This window comes from Pseudophryne corroboree, chromosome 6, assembly GCF_028390025.1.
Source record: "Pseudophryne corroboree isolate aPseCor3 chromosome 6, aPseCor3.hap2, whole genome shotgun sequence".
Taxonomy (NCBI): Eukaryota; Metazoa; Chordata; class Amphibia; order Anura; family Myobatrachidae; genus Pseudophryne; species Pseudophryne corroboree.
Window position 1 is genome coordinate 341660399 of NC_086449.1, and position 20039 is coordinate 341680437.

At 49.2% G+C, this 20039-nt stretch overlaps 1 protein-coding gene across 2 annotated transcripts in view; it reads right to left on the reverse strand.

The window, feature by feature from the left end:
* Nucleotides 1-12152, reverse strand: part of BBS4 (Bardet-Biedl syndrome 4) — a 72616-nt gene extending 60464 nt beyond the window's left edge. Inside the window, exons 1-2 of one of the 2 annotated variants that reach the window (XM_063926485.1) lie at nt 11830-12152; nt 38-83 (exon numbers count right to left, since the gene is read on the reverse strand). In XM_063926485.1, coding sequence (XP_063782555.1) covers nt 38-83; nt 11830-11853 — 70 coding nt within the window. In that variant the 5' untranslated portion in view covers nt 11854-12152. The other variant, XM_063926486.1, reaches the window with a different exon arrangement.
* Nucleotides 12153-20039: the final 7887 nt, after the last annotated feature.

Consider the following 20039-nt stretch of genomic DNA (forward strand, 5'->3'; position numbering starts at 1 on the left):
AATTAATACAGAAGAAAGGGACAAGTTAGATGTGCACCTTTTTTAATGCGAGATTTTCTCAAGCTTGTAGAGTCTGGTGGGACCTGTTCAACGACAATTAACCGAATATATAGTGAGTGTTATAAGTGCAACATAAAAATGTTTTGCAAAAAAGTTCAATACAACATTAAACAGAACAAATGTGTCTGCAGACATTCTACACTCTTCAAAAGTCCATAATATATTTTTAGGTCCAAATTTCCACACTGCGTCTCTATGGTTCTATGTAGGTTTATTGGAATAGCCTGTAAACATAAATATTTCACTGGCTCTAATGTGTGTCTTAGGTTCATTATTTAAAATTAACATCCTACCGTACACTGTAAAACATGAGAGATTTTGATGGTTTTAAAAGCTTTATGTATTTTAATATGTGCCTGCAACCCGCTAATTCAACCCGGGAATAAAGTAGTGTTATTCCCGGGTTGAATACCTGATCAGTGGCAGTGTAAACGGATTCACGGGTCGATGCGACCCGGGATCCGTTCACTAGATAGGGAGAGGCGGCGCGGAGATGAGCTCATCTCCCAGCGCAGCCTCTACCTCTGCCCCACACCCGGCACATTACCGGGTCAGGGAAGCCAGCTGTAGCGTCCAATGCCGGATCACACCCGGGAAGGACCCATTTCCAATTCCCAGGTGGGATCCGCCATTTGCGGTGTGAAAGGGGTACAAGTCTAAAGAGGATATGTCTCCATTAATAATTATAATTAGGATGTAATTTTAAACTTAAATCAGCTAAACTCTAAATGAAACAAATACAACAACTGATTCCTAACATAATGAAACATAAATGTGGGAATTCATCCTCTGCTGGCTTTACAGTACGTCACATGATGCATGACTTTACAGATGGGGTCTGCCATCCAAAAGCACTACCTCAAAGGGTATCCGACAGCATTTTATCATTTTACATTACTTTGTGTGCAGGGAATAAAAAAATAAAAAAAAGTTTAAACACCAGATGATTCATTTGTTTTTTAAAGCTTTTTTTTTTTTTTTTAAATTATACCAATAAAATGTACTGTAGGCAATAGACCATCCAGGTTACCTGCATAGTCTGGCCCACTGGCATATCGGAAAAAATTCCAGGTGAGACCCTGCTGTGGTTGATTCTCTGCAGTAGAAAAGCAGAGCGGATGGACTAGCTCGCCTGTAGTACACAACCGCAGACCTGAGAATATGTGTCAAAGGGGCGCAGTGATCCTTTGAAAAAAAAAACCTGACATGGACTAATATGGAATCAAAAAACAAGCTACTAGTGTAAGGATGGGGGAATGTGAGGAGGTACTGCTGAAACAACCTCTATGTTTCAGCGGGCCCTACGTGATCTGCAGTATTACAGACTGTGAATGCAAGGTGGAAACAGGAGTTCTGTAGATATCAAAAAGTATAATACAGGTTGAGTATCCCATATCCAAATATTCCGAAATACGGAATTTGTTGAGTGAGATAGTGAAACCTTTGTTTTCTGATGTCTCGATGTAAACAAACTTTGTTTTATACACAAAGTTATTAAAAATATTGGCTAAAATGACCTTCAGGCTGTGTGTATAAGGTGTATATGAAACATAAATGCATTCTGTGCTTAGACTTGGGTCCCATCGCCGTGTTCTCTCATTATGGGATGCAATTATTCCAAAATACGGAAAAATCCAATATCCAAAATACTTCTGGTCCCGAGCATTTTGGATAAGGGATACTCAACCTGTATACATTTACTCGAGTATATATATCAACCAGTGGCTATTTTGGCATGCTGGGACATATGGTAGCTGTCACAGCTAGTCCATAAATGGCTTCACCTAGTTATGGTATTTATGAAAAGTGGTGTATATCAAAGAAGGATGTCCATATTATGAAAGTCTGCCTATACTCCTAATTCTGCTTTCAAAGTAAACACATAATTGTCAGCTATGGGTATGGCGCCTCCTTTTGCTGTGCACCAGCTTTGTACATGGTTGTAAACTGAACATCACACGATTGTATTTGTTTTATTTTTGTTGGCGAGTACACATGCAGACCTATTTTTGTTTGTGATACTTGGTCTCTCCTTCAACTTAAGTAAATAATTGCCTATGAACACAGTTACAAAGTATTTCCTGTTTTGCAGCAGATGTCTGATCACAGATCCATTAAACTCTGATTTTCCTAAATGTGGAGCCCACACTGTTAAGGATAAGAAGCCCACCAATGCTGGCCTTATTCAGTTCTTCATGGATAGTTGCTCAGAGAATATGCAGAGGTTTTGGATGGGAAGATTGGATCGATTCGGGCTATGCCTGATTCTCACTATGCGACAGGGGCCAGGTCGGCACATAGTCAGTATCGCAAGCACACTCATTATGTCCTTGCGATACTGACTATGTGTGATTTTGGCTAAGTGTCAATTTTGACTATCACTTCTATAGAGATAGTCAAAATTTACTTGCCTGCACAGTCTCTCTATTCTTGCGATGCCGACGACGCGGGTCCGCGCATCGGCATCGAATCGGGATCGCAAGGTGAATTTCACCTTGCGATCTGCACTAACTTTTCTTACGATTTTGACTATATAGTCAAAATCGTAAGAAAAAAATCTCACAGTGTGTACACACCATAACAGTCAGCAAGCTGGACACCATAATCCCTTCACCAAGAGCACCAAAGCCTCTGCAAGACCTTGAAGGAGCTTACCTAAAGTAATGAATTTAGTGGAAGCCTTGCGGGTTGCAGATTTGTAATTGAAGGGTTGAGTTCCACTAATGCTTCTAAATGAGAAGAACCAGAACCCTATCGGGCTGATGCTGAGTTGATCACTAAATGGGTGTATGAAAGAAAATGCATGCACACAAAAATAGTCTATTTGCAAAGGCAAACACATCTCAAGAAGCGTCCTGAATTGCATCAAGTGGCCATCATCATTACAGCGTACAGGTTGTGTCTCCCATATCCAAAATATGAAATAATCAGAAATATTAAGAATTTACTCACCGGTAATTCTATTTCTCGTAGTCCGTAGTGGATGCTGGGAACTCCGTAAGGACCATGGGGAATAGCGGGCTCCGAAGGAGGCTGGGCACTCTAGAAAGATTTATGACTACCTGGTGTGCACTGGCTCCTCCCACTATGACCCTCCTCCAAGCCTCAGTTAGGACACTGTGCCCGGACGAGCAGACATAATAAGGAAGGATTTAGAATCCCGGGTAAGACTCTTACCAGCCACACCAATCACACCGTACAACTCGTGATACTATATCCAGTTTGACAGTATGAAAACAACTGAGCCTCTCAACAGATGGCTCAACAATAACCCTTTAGTTAACAATAACTATTTACAAGTATTGCAGACAATCCGCACTTGGGATGGGCGCCCAGCATCCACTACGGACTACGAGAAATAGAATTACCGGTGAGTTAATTCTTATTTTCTCTAACGTCCTAGTGGATGCTGGGAACTCCGTAAGGACCATGGGGATTATACCAAAGCTCCCAAACGGGCGGGAGAGTGCGGATGACTCTGTAGCACCAAATGAGAGAACTCCAGGTCCTCCTCAGCCAGGGTATCAAATTTGTAGAATTTTGCAAATGTGTTTGCCCCTGACCAAGTAGCTGCTCGGCAAAGTTGTAAAGCCGAGACCCCTCGGGCAGCCGCCCAAGATGAGCCCACCTTCCTTGTGGAATGGGCATTTACAGATTTTGGCTGTGGTATGCCTGCCACAGAATGTGCAAGCTGAATTGTACTAAAATCCAGCGAGCAATAGACTGCTTAGAAGCAGGAGCACCCAGCTTGTTGGGTGCATACAGGATAAACAGCGAGTCAGAGTTTCTGACTCCAGCCGTCCTGGAAACATATATTTTCAGGGCCCTGACAACGTCTAGCAACTTGGAGTCCTCCAATTCACTAGTAGCCGCCGGCACCATAATAGGCTGGTTCAGGTGAAACGCTGACACCACCTTAGGAAGAAATTGGGGACGAGTCCTCAATTTTGCCCTATCCATATGGAAAATCAGATAAGGGCTTTTACATGATAAAGCCGCCAATTCTGACACTCGCCTGGCTGAAGCCAAGGCCAATAACATGACCACTTTCCACGTGAGATATTTTAGATCCACGGTTTTTAGTGGCTCAAACCAATGTGATTTTAAGAAAACTCAACACCACGTTGAGATCCCAAGGTGCCACAGGGGGCACAAACGGGGGCTGAATATGCAGCACTCCTTTCACAATGCCTGAACTTCAGGTACTGAAGCTAATTCTTTTTGAAAGAAAATCGACAGAGCCGAGATCTGTACTTTAATGGAGCCTAGACTTAGGCCCATATTCACTCCTGCTTGCAGGAAATGTAGAAATCGACCTAGTGGAAATTCCTCTGTTGGGGCCTTTTTGGCCTCGCACCATGCAACATATTTCCGCCACATGCGGTTATAATGCTTTGCCGTAACATCTTTCCTGGCTTTAATAAGCGCAGGAATGACATCTTCCGGAATACCCTTTTCCTTCAGGATCCGGCGCTCAATCGCCATGCCGTCAAACGCAGCCGCGGTAAGTCTTGGAACAGACAGGGCCCCTGCTGAAGCAGGTCCTGTCTGAGCGGCAGAGGCCATGGGTCCTCTGATATCATTTCCTGAAGTTCCGGGTACCAAGCCCTTCTTGGCCAATCCGGAACCACGAGTATCGTTCTTACTCCTCGCCATCTTATTATTCTCAGTACTTTTGGTATGAGAGGCAGAGTAGGGAACACATAAACCGACTGGTACACCCACGGTGTCACTAGACCGTCCACAGCCATCGCCTGAGGGTCCCTTGACCTGGCGCAATATCTCCTTAGCTTTTTGTTGAGGCGGGACGCCATCATGTCCACCTGTGGCCTTTCCCAACGGTTTACCAACAGCAGGAAGACTTTTGGATGAAGTCCCCACTCTCCCGGGTGTAGGTCGTGTCTGCTGAGGAAGTCTGCTTCCCAGTTGTCCACTCCCGGAACGAACACTGCTGACAGTGCTAGTACGTGATTTTCCGCCCATCGGAGAATCCTTGTGGCTTCTGCCATTGCCATCCTGCTTCTTGTGCCGCCCTGTCGGGTCACATGGGCGACTGCCGTGATGTTGTCTGACTGTATCAGTACCGGCTGGTTTTGAAGCAGGGGTCTTGCCTGACTTAGGGCATTGTAAATGGCCCTCAGTTCCAGAATTTATATGTAGGGAAGTCTCCTGACTTGACCATAGGCCCTGGAAGTTTCTTCCCTGTGTGACTGCTCCCCAGCCTTGAAGGCTGGCATCCGTGGTCACCAGGACCCAGTCCTGTATGCCGAAACTGCGGCCCTCTAGAAGATGAGCACCCTGCATCCACCACAGTAGAGACACCCTGGTCCTTGGAGACAGGGTTATCATTTGATGCATTTGAAGATGCGATCCCGACCACTTATCTAAGAGGTCTCACGGGAAGGTCCTCGCATGGAACCTGCCGAATGGAATTGCTTCGTATGAAGCCACCATTTTTCCCAGGACTCGTGTGCAACGATGCACCGATACCCTTTTTGGTTTTAGGAGGTCTCTGACTAGAGATGACAGCTCCTTGGCTTTCTCCTGCGGGAGAAACACTTTTTTCTGTTCTGTGTCCAAAATCATCCCCAGGAACAGTAAGCGAGTGGATGGAACCAGCTGTGACTTTGGAATGTTCAGAATCCAGCCATGCTGTTGTAGCACCTCCTGAGATAGTGCTACTCCGACCAGTAACTGCTCCCTGGACCTTGCCTTTATAAGGAGATCATCCAAGTATGGGATAAATAAAAACTCCCTTTTTTTTGAAGGAGTATCATCATTTCTGCCATTACCTTGGTAAACACCCTCGGTGCCGTGGACAGTCCAAACGGTAGTGTCTGGAATTGGTAATGGCAATCCTGTACCACAATCTGAGGTACTCCTGGTGAGGAAGGTAAATAGGGACATTCAGGTAAGCATCCTTGATGTCCAGGGATACCATGTAATCCCCCTCGTCCAGGCTTGCAATAACCGCCCTGAGCGATTCCATCTTGAACTTTGTTATGTAAGTGTTCAAGGATTTCCATTTTAAAATGGGTCTCACCGAACCGGCTGGTTTCGGTACCACAAACAGTGTGAAATAGTAACCCCGTCCTTGTTGAAGTAGGGGCACCTTGACTATCACCTGCTGGGAATACAGCTTGTGAATTGCCTCTAGCACAGCCTCCCTGCCTGAGGGAGTTGTCGGCAAGGCAGATTTGAGTAAACGGCGGGGGGGGAAGACGCCTCGACTTCCAGCTTGTACCCCTGAGATACTACTTGAAGGATCCAGGGATCCACCTGTGAGCGAGCCCACTGATCGCTGAAATTTTTGAGGCGGCCCCCCACCGTACCTGGCTACGCCTGTGGAGCCCCCGCGTCATGCGGTGGACTCAGAGGAAGCAGGGGAAGAATTTTTATTCTGGGGACTGGCTGCTGGTGCAGCTTTTTCCCTCTTCCCTCGTTTGACCCGCCTGCTTTTTTGAAGCCGAAAGGACTGTACCTGATAATACAGTGCGTTTCTTAGGCTGTGAGGAAACCTGAGGTAAAATATTTTCATCCCAGCTGTTGCTGTGGATACGAGGTCCCAGAGACCATCCCCAACCAATTCCTCACCCTTATAAGGCTCTATGTGCCTTTTAAAGTCAGCATCACCTGTCCAGTGTCGGGTCTCCAATACCCTCCTGACAGAATGGACATTGCAATAATTCAGGATGCCAGCCGGCAAAATATTCCTCTGTGCATCCCTCATATATAAGACGACGTCTTATGTTCGCAAAATAGTATCCCTGTTTGAAAGGGGTACAGACCACGCTGCAGCAGTCTGCAGGTCTCAGTCTAGTACCGGAGTGTGTAATTACAGACTTCAGGATAGCCTCCTGCTATTTATCAGCAGGTACCTTCAAAGTGGCCGTATCCTAAGACGGCAGTGCCACCTTGACAAACGTGTGAGCGCCTTATCCACCCTAGGGGATATCTCCCAGCGTAACTTATCCTCTGGCGGGAAAGGGTACGCCATCAGTAACTTGTTAGAAATTACCAGTTTCTTATCGGGGAAACCCACGCTTTTTCACACTTCATTCACTCATTTGATGGGGGAACAAAACACTGCCTGCTTTTTCTCCCCACACATAAAACCCTTTGTTTTTAGTGGTACTTGGGTTAATGTCAGAAATGTGTAACACATTTTATATTGCCGGGATCATGTAACGGATGTTCCTAGTGGATTGTGTATATGTCTCAACCTCGTCGACACTGGAGTCAGACTCCGTGTCGACATCTGTGTCTGCCATCTGAGGGAGCGGGCGTTTTTGAGCCCCTGATGGCCTTTGAGACGCCTGGGCAGGCGCGGGCTGAGAAGCCGGCTGTCCCATAGCTGTTACGTCATCCAGCCTTTTATGTAAGGAGTTGACACTGTCGGTTAATACCTTCCACCTATCCATCCACTCTGGTGTCGGCCCACAGGGGCGACATCTCATTTATCGGCATCTGCTCCGCCTCCACATAAGTCTCCTCATCAAACATGTCGACACAGCCGTACCGACACACCGCACACACACAAGGAATGCTCCAATGAGGACAGGACCCACAAAAGCCCTTTGGGGGGACAGAGTGAGAGTATGCCAGCACACACCAGAGCGCTATATAATGCAGGGACTAACTGAGTTATGTCCCCTATAGCTGCTTTTATATAATTTATACTGCGCCTAAATTTAGTGCCCCCCCTCTCTGTTTTAACCCTGTTCTGTAGTGTAGACTGCAGGGGAGAGCCAGGGAGCTTCCCTCCAACGGAGCTGTGAGGGAAAAATGGTGCCAGTGTGCTGAGGAGATAGGCTCCGCCCCTTTTTCGCTGACTTTTCCCCCGCATTTTTATGGAACCTGGCAGGGGTTAATATACATCCATATAGCCCTGGGGGTTATATGTGATGTATTTTTGCCAGCCAAGGTGTTTATATTGCTGCTCAGGGAGCCCCCCCCCCAGCGCCCTGCACCCATCAGTGACCGGAGTGTGTGGTGTGCATGAGGAGCAATGGCGCACAGCTGCAGTGCTGTGCGCTACCTTGGTGAAGACTGATGTCTTCTGCCGCCGTTTTTCCGGACCTCTTCTTGCTTCTGGCTCTGTAAGGGGGACGGCGGCGCGGCTCCGGGACCGAACACCAAGGACTGGGCCTGCGGTCGATCCCTCTGGAGCTAATGGTGTCCAGTAGCCTAAGAAGCCCAATCCGGCTGCAAGCAGGCGAGTTCGCTTCTTCTCCCCTTAGTCCCTCGCTGCAGTGAGCCTGTTGCCAGCAGGTCTCACTGAAAATAAAAAACCTAAATCTATACTTTCTTTCTAAGGGCTCAGGAGAGCCCCTAGTGTGCATCCAACCTCGGCCGGGCACAAGATCTAACTGAGGCTTGGAGGAGGGTCATAGTGGGAGGAGCCAGTGCACACCAGGTAGTCATAAATCTTTCTAGAGTGCCCAGCCTCCTTCGGAGCCCGCTATTCCCCATGGTCCTTACGGAGTTCCCAGCATCCACTAGGACGTTAGAGAAATAGAGGTTTTTTACGAGCAACAGATAGTGACACCTTTTGCTCTCTGATGGTTCAATGTAGACAAACTTAGTTTAATACACAAAATTATTACAAATATTGTATAAAATGGACCTTCAGGCTATGTGTATAAGGTGCATATGAAACATAAATGTACTTTGTGTTTATACTTGGGTCCCATCCCCAAGATATTTCATTATGCTATGCAAATACAGGTTGAGTATCCCTTATCCAAAATGCTTGGGACCAGAGGTATTTTGGATATCGGATTTTTCCGTATTTTGGAATAATTGCATACCATAATGAGATATCATGGTGATGGGACCTAAATCTAAGCACAGAATGCATTTATGTTACATATACACATGATACACACAGCCTGAAGGTAATTTTAGCCAATATTTTTAATAACTTTGTGCAATAAATAAAGTGTGTGTACATTCACACAAATCATTTATGTTTCATATACACCTTATACACACAGCCTGAAGGCCATTTAATACAATATTATTAATAACTTTGTGTATTAAACAAAGTTTGTGTACATTGAGCCATCAAAAAACAAAGGTTTCACTATTTCACTCTCACTCAAAAAAGTCCGTATTTCGGAATATTTGGATATGGGATACTCAACCTGTATTCCAAAATAGAGAAAAATCCGATATCCAAAATACTTCTGATTCCAAGCATTTTGGATATGGGAGACTCAACTTGTATTTGAACCTGTCCTGTAACAGATGCAAAAAGTACACCTCTTAACAATAACATATGTGTGCTTCTACAGGTGTGCATGAGTTACACTCGTGTGAACATGCCATTAATAGTGTTCAAGCTACTCTATTTTAGCATGACGCCACGCCCTGCCCAATTTTGAAAGGGCAAACTACGCCCTGACCTTTTAGTGGCGCCCTGGTAAAACAGCACGCCCATTGCCGTGCTGCCGCCGCATGAATAGATCCCACGCTCATGCACACAGCATGTATTCACATTAAGGGGAGAGCTTGGGGGAAGCTCAGCACTCTGTAAGTGATAGGCACTCCCCCATTAGTGACGTGGACAGATTGGCAAGCCCCATTGATGACACAAATGGCTGGGCACGCCCCCATTGATGACGAGGACAAGGCCACACTGGCCCCAATGATAACGCTAGTGGGGCCACGCCCCCCTCCTTAGTGCCATACTGCCCCACACCTCTGCGCCTTGCCCGCATCCTAGCAGGAACACTACATTATTGTAGTTAGCCTGTGTTTGCAAACCTTTCCCTCCTCCCCTGTTCTAAGGAGGTGCAAAGTGCTAGATACACACAAGTCTGATTTTTTTCCATATGCATGTACACACTTTATGGGCACGTGCAGTGCAAATCTGTGCAAGTTATTCTCCGCAAACTGACTTACGATTAGCATAAGGCGCTACACCTGCAACTGGACAACTTCTTTAGGCTCAATGTGAGAGTTAGGGTAAGTATTGATCATACACCAGACAGTGTAGAAAATTATTTTGGTAAAAAAAGTTCTATTGTATTTACCAGTGTGTGTTCATATTAGGTAATGATCCCTTTGTTTATATGGAAGAGTTGGTGGTGCTCAACAGGATTTAAAAATACTGAATTAACAGGTTTTTTTTGCAAGAAAGCAAAAATAAAAGTACATCTCTTTTTGGGGGGAAAGATTTATGTTTTTATTAAAAATAAATAAATAACCTTTATTGGGTATGTAGTAAGATATGGGGGTATATAATCATTGGAATAAAGGGCGTAAGAAATCTCCTACTTATAATGTAACCAATTGGATGTGGATCATCAAATCAACAGTGTCTAGGTCGACAGGGTTTCTAGGTCGACATGTGCTAGGTCGACAGGTCAAAATGTCGACATGAGGGGGCTTTTTTGTGTCGTTCTCTGCGTACAGTGACCGGGAAGCCAAATTAGTGCACCATGTCGCTTCGCTCGCCATTTTTCGGGCAAGGTGCCTCGCTCCGCTACCGATTCGTTCAGCACAGATTACCGTTCCAGTCGTAGTATACGTGGATCGTTAAGTATGAAAAAGTTCAAAAAAAGAAAAAAAATTTGAAAAACTCATGTCGACCTTTTGACCTGTCGACCTAGCACATGTCGGCCTAGAAACCCTGACAACCTAGTGACTGTCGACCTAAACGTTGTCGACCTAGACAGTGTCGATCTTCAGACCGGATCCCAACCAATTACCTCCTATTGGACAAACAAACGGAGTCACATTAGTATTAATAATTCACTAGTGGAGGCAGTTAGAGAGCTGGCAGGTATTAATTGGTAGTGCCAACCGCGTGAAAGTATAGAAAGTAACTTCTAAGACACGTTGTTAGTATTGAATATAAATGGCCTGGCAGGGATGCGGTCAAGATCCTGCCGGACGGGATCCCGGCGGTCGAAATACCAACACCGGGATCCCGACCGGCACAATCCCGACATATTCTCCCTCTGTGGGTGTCCACGACACCCAAAGAGGGAGAATAAATGAATGTGCCGAGCGTAGCGAGGCACCATGCCCGCAGCGTGGCGAGCGCAGCGAGCCCGCAAGGGGCTGCGTTGCGCTCGCCCCCCGTCGGGATTCCGGTGTCTGTATTCCGACCACCAGGATCCCATACTGATTCCAAATGGCATATCTGTAGAAGTATCACACACTAATTATTTTGACGATAGTACTATAGATGTGTTAAGTAGGGACAGGCAGGGCATTTATATCCAATACTAACAATTTGATTTATGAGCATGTGTGTGTACTGTAAACCTGTATGATGTGGCCCTAAATAAATATACACCTATACATAAACACGTATGTGTGCTACGACTTATTAAACAATATCAATAGCAAGACCTGGGGTTAGTGCTACTTTTACATAGAGCGTGTGTAGCTGACATGTCCCATACTGTGACACAGATCCAAGCCAGAGCAGCATCCACAGATGGCGCACTAATCGGATCCCGGATCAGTGAGCTCAGCACTTAATAACACACATAATAATTATATTATATCCCACCTGTAATAACACCCTGGGTTATTATACGTGTATGTATGGGAGGAGTATTCTCCAACTACTGACAGACGTCCTACCAGCAGACAGACATCCCCCACTCTGCTACGATTATTCCCCTAAAACTAAATATTACCCCGACCTGCCCTATGACATCGGATGCGCTCTGCCTCCCGCCCTACACCCACCCCTGCAGGCACAAGAGCCGCCCACCATAATTCAGCCCTTTGCTCCCATGCGCACGTTACCGTCTTTGGTGCATCCTCGGCCATCTCTGGCAGTACTCACAGGATAACAGCGGTTTAGTTTCCAAGGCAACTGTATTTACACCACTTCCGGCATGTCCATCATTCGAGGAGTCCGACAGGAACATTTCATTTACACATTGGTTCCGTAATACGACACGCCCCGTTACTCTGAGGTCTGTGCTGTCATGTGACTGGGAGCAGCGCCATATAGCCTGCTGTCCACGCTCTCCCCTGTATTCCTGCAAGGTCCCTTAGGCCACTTGGTTCTAGCCTCAAGAGGCAGCAGCCGCTACACACCTCTCTGCCCTGCTCTCCCAGCACATGCCCTCCTCCAGTGTCTCATCTCAGCTCCCTACAGCAGATGGTTTCTGTGGAACTGCAAGTGCCAGCACGAGCTGGATGGGCATGCTGGCAGGACAGCACACATAGCTGTGTCAGTGTGTGAGAGTTAAGCAGAAGGCAGGCTTTGTGTTAGTGTAGCATACTTGCCTACTTTTGAAAAGTAGTTTCAGGGAGATTATAGGAGCGCCGTTGAGGGGGCGTGTCATGTTCCACCCAAAGGGGCGTGTCTAGCTCCACCCATTGGCGTATCTATTTTTACTCAGGAGTGTTTCCTGCAGTGGCAGGTGAAAACTATAGTACAAAGAGCAGAATACCAGAGGGTGCTATAGTATGCACACAGTGGGTAGGGTACATATCACCCTGCATACCCTACTCACTATACACATATTATATCACCCTGCGTACCCTACTCACTATATACATATTATGTCACCCTGCATACCCTACTCACTATATACCCTACTCACTATATACATATTATATCACCATACACATATTATATCACCCTGCGTACCCTACATAGCATACCGATCCCCCCTGCACACTACGTACCTATTATATCACACTCTGTACCCTACATAGCATACCGATCCCCCCTGCACACTACGTACCTATTATATCACACTCTGTACCCTACATAGCATACCGATCCCCCTGCTCACTACATACCTATTATATCACACTCTGTACCCTACATAGCATACCGATTCCCCCCTGCTCACTACATACCTATTATATCACACTCTGTACCCTACATAGCATACCGATCCCCCTGCTCACTATATACCTATTATATCACACTCTGTACCCTACATAGCATACCGATCCCCCCTGCTCACTATATACCTATTATATCACACTCTGTACCCTACATAGCATACCGATCCCCCCTGCTCACTACGTACCTATTATATCACACTCTGTACCCTACATAGCATACCGATCCCCCTGCTCACTACATACCTATTATATCACACTCTGTACCCTACGTAGCATACCGATCCCCCCTGCTCACTATATACCTATTAAATCACACTCTGTATACCCTATATAGTTTGTTCCCTTTCCGCTGCAACACCCTGCCCTGCCCAGCCTGGAACCGCTGACACTGCCGCCTCTGCCAGCGCACACTTTAGCTCAGCTTCTCCTGTGTGCACTGCTGGGTGGCCATAGCTACCCACAACTCCGCGGTGGCCGGCATTTAAATAACACTTTCCCCGCTTGGGGCCTGGGTGACCCCTGAATAATAATAATACTACACAAGGAATGTGCAAAAGTATAACAGCTGACAGAAGCACACACAGGACACAGTGGGTGTAATACAGCAATTTGCACCAATGCTGACATGCATACACACAAATGCAAGGGGTATCACTGGGCATGCAGTAGCAGGAACACAGGGCATGGAGGGGTCAGCCCAGGAAACAGGACACTTCACCTGCACCCGCTGCACAGACAGCACGTAATTCATAGGTCACCATACCCTATGTACCTGTAGCACCAAGTGAAAAATTCTGAAAAAATTCTGGAAAAAAAAATTAAGTAAATTGTGTTTATATGTCATCCCTAGGCTTATGTGGTGAAGGGCAGGATTCACTTCTGTTTGTCCACATATTTTATGATTGACAGCCATAGATCATTTTAATTGGTCCTGGACCACCAACCCAGGGCTCCCCTGCTAGTGTATTGAGGCAGCCAGTATGGGAACCACTGGTTTAGCAAAAATAATGTTTATATAAGCAGTGTACAGTACCCAAGGTCCTGTAATTGAGTCTGGCTCTTCAACAGGTCTACTTTCTTTGTCTTGTAATAACATAGTTGAGCTGCCGTCAGTGGCAAATGCAGGATTTTGAAAGGGGGGTTTCCAAATACGATCGTAACATAGATGGAGTAGTCAGAGCTGGAGTAAGGCTTGTGTGTGGTGTGTGTGTGTGTGTATATATATATATATATATATAATATACATATGATGTGCAAAATCAGACGGCACTCAGGAATCCTAAGCAGTAATGAAAGAATGATTACACAGATCGTTGGACCAATGTTTCAGAGCGTGACATCTTTTCACTCGGGGTAGCTCAGTGCCCTCTGATTTTGCACATCACATTTATTTTACTGGAAACGCATCTGGACATGCTGCCTGATTTGAACCTGAAGCATGCTCTCACACACACATATACACGTTTTCACTTAAAAACATGCATGCACGGAAATAAACACAGTTGCTAACATTTCATAAAGACGCCTCCACTGAATAAAGATAATGGAGACAGGTGCGTTTAAAGAGAGCGCCTTGTTCCTGGGGACATCTCCGGTGTGCATGCGCAAAATACCCGAAAATGGCTTTGGTGGCCATTTTCAAAATGATTTGTATCCACACTGCAGGACCGCCGCCATGGTACTCTGGAGGAGTAAGTATAATACATGGGTGCAGGGTGGGTGGTGTGGGCTCATGTGCACTGTACACACTGCACCCATTATAGAAATGGGTTGGGTATGTGTGACCGGAGGGTAGATGCTAGAATCAAGTGGGCTAAGGGACCTTTTCCGTAAGGGGGAGGAGTTACGACGCAAGGGGGAGGAGCTAGGCCAGCAGGATAGTTCCTCTACTATCCACGCCACCAACTATTACCTTTAGTAATTAGGTGGTGAGCGAAGCGGAGCGGAGCGAGCCACCGTGCCCGAAGCGTGGCGAGCGAAGCGAGCCCGCGAGGGTACTTTTCGGATACCCTGTTCGCCCGTAGCTCCTCCCCCTGGTGACGTAGCTCCTCCCCTCAATACGTCACAAGGTCCCTTCAGCCCCTCCGATATAGAACCAACCGTGACCGGAGGTCAGGAGAGCGCCGGTTACAATACCGCTCGCCACAGGTTCTATTCCCACTCTATGGGTGAATTCTAATTCACAGCGGGAAGAGTATGCAGACAATATGTAAAATGTGACCACTAAAGTTTGCTATCAGGATCACTGAGGGGTTCAGTATGATCGACTGGTGGATGGGATGCCGGCAGTCACAATACTGACACCGACACCCTGAGAGTTGAAATCCCGACAGGAGAGCGTCTCATCTCCCCTACCCCTCCCCTCTTCATGCCTAACCCTAACCTTCCCCTGATGGTGCCTAACCCTAACCCCCCTTCCCGCAGCCTAACCCTTCCCCCTTAGTTCCTAACCCTAACCTCCCGGCTTAGTGCCTAACCCTAACCTCCTCCCGGTGGTGCCTAACCCTAACCCTTCTCCCCACAGCCTACCCCTAACCCTCCTCCCCGCAGCCTACCCCTAACCCCCTGGGTGGTGCCTAAACTTAACATCCTCCAGCTGTCGGGATTCCGGCACCGATATTCCGACTGCTGGGATCCCGACAGGCAGCCAGTATCGTAACTGCAAACCTCCCTCAGAAAGCCTGTGATTTAGGTGCAGATCTTGTCTTGCTCAGTGCTACTCTGAGACCTTGTAGATCTGCATGCACATAGAAATAACTGGGCATATACCAACACGGAGATAATTGAGAACAAGCACATAGAAAAGCCTGTGTAATAACAGGGGCTTTGAGAACACACACGACAAAGGAATACAGCAAATGTATATTTACACATTGCATACACATATGTACACAATTATACATACATTATCACATGTTCTGATGGAGCACTGCTGCTGCTGCAGTTTGCTGAAGGAGAAGGGCACTTGTAATCATTAGGTCCCGCCCCCTTGGGACTTAATGCCGCGATTCACGGGGATCATGAAGGGGCGGGGTTAGTAATATTGGCCCCGCCCCCTTACTACAGCCAGTATTAAATCGAGCAGGTAGTTGGTCCATCAGTGTGGGAGGGGGAAAGGTGCAGGGAAAGGAGAAGCTGCAATGAGGGGAGAGCAAGTGACCATGCTTAGTGTAGAACTGCCACAGATTAGAATTACACTCCTTGCAGGCTGCCTAGTGACTGTCACTCACCCGAACTGCTCTCTTACTCTCCGGGTTCTGCACTATGCCTGGCCACTCGCTTTCACATTGACTTACATCACAATCACCCAGGCTGCTGATCTCTCCTGTTGTGACTCCGCCTACTATGGGCGGTTCACTAGCGTATCCCTGGCCAATAACAGTGCAGCAGGGGCGGATTGGATCCGGAGCTCCGTGGATGGAAGAGAATGCTGCTTAGTGCCCACTGTCAGCCTGCCCGCTTCATACTAGAACTCATCGTGAATGGTCCACAGCCTCCGCCCCTCCGAGTGGTAGAAATGCATGGTCGCCACTTGTTCAGGTTCCGCCCCCAGCACTTTAGGACAGGCGCATGCGCAGTGTGCTTTGACAGAGAGTACACGTCAAAAACCGGGAGGACGCAGAAGATTTGCGGGGCAGCGGGAGGCTCAGTTAAAAAGCGGGAGCCTCCCGCTGAATGCGGGAGGGTAGGCAAGTATGGTGTAGAGATGTGCCCTGTGGGCACATCTCTGGTGGTGTCCCTAGCTGGGGACAGCGCTGGGGCAGCTTGTCTGTCCCCAGCGCTGGGTGCGTGGCGGCGGGTGTCCGGTGCAGGGATTACCCTTTTCCCTGCACCGGACCAGAGGCGTTTGAATCTTGGCGCCCTCCGGGAGCCAATCGCGGCTCCCGGAGCGGCGGCCAATCAGGGAGAGACGCGGCGAGCCAATCGGCGCTCGCCGCGTCATAGGCCCCGCCCCCGGCGTCTGACGTCAGACGCGGGGCGGGAGCCTGAAGAAAAGGCCGCGCCGAAGAGCGGCAGAAGAGACGGGCGGAAGAAGAGGAAAGAAGACGCCGCGCGGAGGAGAGGAGAAGAGCTCCGGTGGCCGCTGAAGAGGCCTGAAGACTCCAGCCCTCGGAAAGAAGATGTCCAGCGGCGGCTGGACGCGGCGCGACGACGGCGGCGCCGCTGGCCAGGACGGGCCAGCGGCCGAAGATTAAAGAAGAGCGCCGGAGGGGTCACCAGGGGTGGGAAGCAAAGGGCTGCCGAAGCTCCCCCCTGGTGCCTCTCCCAGCGGGTCAGGTAGGCCCTTCTCAGGTGCCCCTGTACCCGCCCCTCCCTAGACCACCGGGTGTTCAGGCATTAGGCCCGTGGGCAGAGTCAGGCCCTCTCGGCCTGTGGGCATTCAGTCGGGCCCTCTCGGCCCGTGGGCACATAGTCGGGCCCTCCTGGCCCGTGGCCAAGTAGGGACACATTAAGGTGACCCTGGGCATTAGGCCCAGGTCACCCAACGGGCACCAGTTAGGCGGGCACTAGGCCCGGGGCACAATCCAGGCACTAGGCCTGTGGGACAGATAGAGGGCATTAGGCCCTAGTGTATTTTGTCCGAATAGGTATATATAAGGTGACCCTGGGCACAAGGCCCAGGTCACCCAACGGGCAGCGAGTGAGGCGGGCGCTAGGCCCGTGGGCGAAATCAGGCCTCCGGCCTGTGTGCAGTTAGGGGGCGCTAGGCCCAGTGAATTAGAGCCCCCGGGGTGAATACAGGTGGCCCTGGGCGCTAGGCCCAGGCCACCCCGAAGTATTTAGGAAGGCAGATCTGAGGCCCACCTAAGGGAAGGCACAGGAGGTGGGTAGGCCGTGCGGTGCCCACCCCCTTCCAGCGGCAGGTAGAGATTTAAAGGGACAACACCGTGTGATATTGCATTCCGATATTGTGATGTATGTTGTTACCGTGCAGGGCAAAGTGTCTGTGTTTGCATAGTTTTGTTGCACCACACCCACAGAGCTAGTTTGAGGGCTCTGCTGTTGTATTTAGTATAGGGTGTGACACTAGGGTAGAGTTAGGCCCTGCACGGCTGTTTCTCTTTGCCTCCTTACAGGGACCTGTAAGTGGAGAAGATCGGAGTGCAAGACTTGTGACGGTGAGTAGCATCCGTGTACGTTTGTCCCTTGTTTGTCCCCGAGCGCCGGAGTCGGGATTGCTCACGGACGTGAGAATCCTTTTCATCACACTACGTGCGAAAGCGCGAGTGTGTGAAATCTGGGTGGCTGAGGCTTTGTGCCGGTGATGACCATTCACCCAACCGGTGAAGGTCGCGGCCACCCCTGGGGTATCCCCTGTTCCAGTGGAAGAAGGGTCGATACCCCCTTTAATGTAAACCATTCTCTCCTCAGCTCGGTCGTCGGTCAGCTCCGAGAGGGAATCGCCGTGTCCGGATCCGAGTGAAGATTTCCAGGTCCGTTGAGGGTTCCGGTACCTGAAGGTGAGAGAGAGCGGCGCCTGGTGAGTACCAAGTCTACAACTGCACGGCAGCAGGCACCACACGCACCGCACCCCGCACCTCTCACACTTGGCGTAGTCGGCAGGATCAAAGAGACCGGATCACGGACACGATGTGGAACGCCACCAAGAAGACTCACCCCCGGATGTGTGCGGACCAGAGCGACTGGGTGACGGTGTCTGGGGCAGACATCCTGAAGATGGTGCAGCGGTCGGTCCAGCGTGGAAAAGAAGAGCGCCGGGAGAAGGGGCGCAAGAAGGCCGCTGTGACGCCCTGCAAGAAATGTCGGCAAACAGGTCACTTTGCCAGCGAGTGTACTTGGCAAGAGACGTCCCCAAAGAAGGTGGTCCAGGAAGCGGGCCGAAGACGTCAGAAGGGCCAAGCGAAGAAGGAGTCCTGGTGTTTGCTCTGCGGAAACTACGGGCATGAGCACAACAGTTGTCCTTGGAACGAAGAGTTGAGCGAAGACGAGGTTGATTCCCGGTGTGAAAGCTGTGGAGATCCCCGACATCGGCTCCTGGAATGTCCATGGACGGAAGACAGGACGGACTACGAGGCCACGGTGAAGCAGATGACGGAGTCTCGTCAGCAGCTTTGGGACCGGGTGGCTGCAGAGCCTGTGTGTGCGCTCTGCGAGGCGAGAGGACATGCGCTTCCCGATTGTCCGTGGGATGAAGACCGGATGATTGCGGATGGTCGCGCCCAGAGATGGGAGGAGGAAACCAGGGAAATGGAGCGGAAGGCCTTGCTTGAAGTTAGTTCGCAGGTGCCCATTTCCTCTGAGCCGGAACCAACGGGTGAAGATTCCCCAGTGAAGGAGGTGGACCAGAAACACGTCATAGAGAAGGTGGCAGTGGCCCTCCCTTGTTGGAAGTGTCGGCGACCAGGACATGCGGCCAGTGAGTGCCCCTGGGAAGATGCCGCGGACCTACTCTGTCCCAAGAAAGTGACCCCAGTAACGAAGGATCCTTTCCCGCAGCAGGCGGAGGTGGACGACTGGGAGGAGAAGAGACTACGCTGCGAAGAAAAGCGTGAAGACCCAGTGACTGGGACGTCCGGGATCTCCCCGCGATGGAACCGTCCACGTCCAAGACGTGCGGAACAGATGTGTCCTGGGTACCTAGAGATGCCAGCGGAAGCGAAGGAGTACGCTGAGGAAGTAACGATGCCAGCGGAAACGAAGGAGTACGCTGAGGACGCAGAGGTACCAGCGGAAGAGACTAAGTACGCTGAGGAGGAAAACGAGACCCCAGTACAGATATCGGAGGAAGACTCGGATTACGGTGAGCTGTCCGCCGACGAATCCCTCCCAGAACAGATGGAGGACGACTCTGGCATCGGAAGCGCCGACGAGAGTGACTGGCAGGATCGGGTGGAGTCATGCTCCCAGTTGAATGCCCTCCGTGAAGAGGAGGAGATAGTCCTGGAGCAAGAGTACCTGCCGGGAGTGCCGAGATGGACGGACGTACGGGGAGAGGATCGCGATGCTGTGGGAGGACCCGTTCCAGAGGAAGACACAGGACCTTTGGAGATGCCCCACGAGGAAATGCGACATGTGGTGGCTGTTGCCCGGGAAAAAACGGATGCCCCGGAGGATTCCGCTGTTGGGTGGTGGTCGATACCACACCCGGAAGACAAGGACGAAGCCACAGACTATATCGGAGGTCA